General features: G+C 40.2%; 1 protein-coding gene across 1 annotated transcript; it reads left to right on the top strand.

Moving 5' to 3' along the window:
- Positions 1 to 23: 23 nt before the first annotated feature.
- On the top strand, positions 24 to 996 carry LOC123274228 (ankyrin repeat domain-containing protein 50-like). The gene is made up of 2 exons (XM_044741779.1): positions 24 to 546; positions 647 to 996. Exons 1-2 carry the CDS (start codon positions 24 to 26, stop codon positions 994 to 996), a joined length of 873 nt encoding a protein of 290 aa, XP_044597714.1.
- Positions 997 to 1,610: the final 614 nt, after the last annotated feature.

Genomic DNA, 1,610 nt, shown 5'->3' on the forward strand with positions numbered 1-1,610 from the left:
TGTGTAGAGCCCTAGGCCGAGAAATGGTGGAGGAAGCCTGGCTTCTTATACATCGGGGAGCACGACTGGATGCCGACAATGATGACTGTGGTAACCGGCCAATACACGAATTAATAATAGACAGAGATTTTGGATCAAGACGGGTAAGAGACACGAGCAGAAGAATGTTATACCACATGATCCGACAAGGGGTGGATCAATCAGCAAAAAATAGAGAAGGTCAAGCAACAATCCACCTAGCCGCAAAGCAATGTATATGGGACTTATTCAACGTCATGCTGGAGGAAGGCTCAACAATCAACCTAGAAGACGACAATGGAAGGACAGCATTAATCTACGCAGTAGAAGGAAGACAAGAGGGAAAAGTGGATAAACTACTTCGGATGGGGGCTGGAGTTAATCACACTGATAACCAAGGAATGACGCCATTGATGATGGTCTTTAACAAACGGGTAGACTACGTCCACGCAATAAGAGATGGCTGGAGCAATGAGTACACAACACTCTTCAATATTGCAAAAATTTTTGTTGACCTTTGGAGCAAAAGTGAATCGGTGTACCACAGAGGAAGGCGTCACAGCACTGCACATGGCCACACACAGAGGATATGAAGAAATAACCAGGATATTGCTAATCAATGGAGCAGACATCAATGCTAAGACAAAAAAAGGAAGGTACGTCCCGCAGTTCAGCAGGTATCACAGAGAAGTAGCCAACATGCCAACGGGTTACGACTCTAGCATCCCGAGGAATACAAGGAACCACGGAACCCGCGGTCAGACACAAGTACGCGACCTAATCAAATGCTGGCTTTTGAAGTGGCGGGCAGGAGGCAAAGAAATAGTAGAAAAATTAAAATCAGAAATAGCATGTGTTGAGAAAAAATTCGAAGACAACGAACGCGAAGTACTGAACGAAATGGAGATTATGAAAAGTACACCTACGACAAAACAGTCGATAACCTTGTTTGACATCTGGAGGGCTTCAGAGGAATAGATGATTGTCTACTGCAGGAACGCGGGATTCCTGAACATTCTAGAGGAGAGGTTAGGAAATACAAACAACTTCAGAGAAGAGTTGAGAGAGAAAGTGAAACGGGCATTACGAAGAAAGAAGATCATTGGTACTGCAAGAGAAGAATTAGAAGAAGTCAAGTTTTTACGCCATCTACAAGGGCATGAACTAGATAGGGTCATGAGCTACCTGGAAATAGAAGATTTGGTAAAAATAGTGAACCCGAAAAACATCTCAATTACGGAAGAAGAATAGTGAGAGACAAAAATACCAACAATGACCAACAACACCAGAGAAGGAAACGACAAGTGAAATAGCTGCATAGATGATGTAATCAAGAAATTATTATTAAATCTTAATACTATAAATTTTAATAATATATCATAGATATATTTATATTTATATTTGTAGTTATATATATTTATCAGATATATTTTTCCTTTCTCTCTCTTTTCCGTGCTGGAAGATAATTACATAACCAAACTATAATAATACAGCATGCTAATTAGGAACACTACTCTTCGTACACACTATGTTTTATTTTCATTTTTCTCATCTCAGAATCCGGCCAGTAACTCTTTTCACGTATAAAATAA

This window comes from Cotesia glomerata, unplaced genomic scaffold, assembly GCF_020080835.1.
Source record: "Cotesia glomerata isolate CgM1 unplaced genomic scaffold, MPM_Cglom_v2.3 scaffold_2665, whole genome shotgun sequence".
In the NCBI taxonomy this organism is placed as follows: Eukaryota; Metazoa; Arthropoda; class Insecta; order Hymenoptera; family Braconidae; genus Cotesia; species Cotesia glomerata.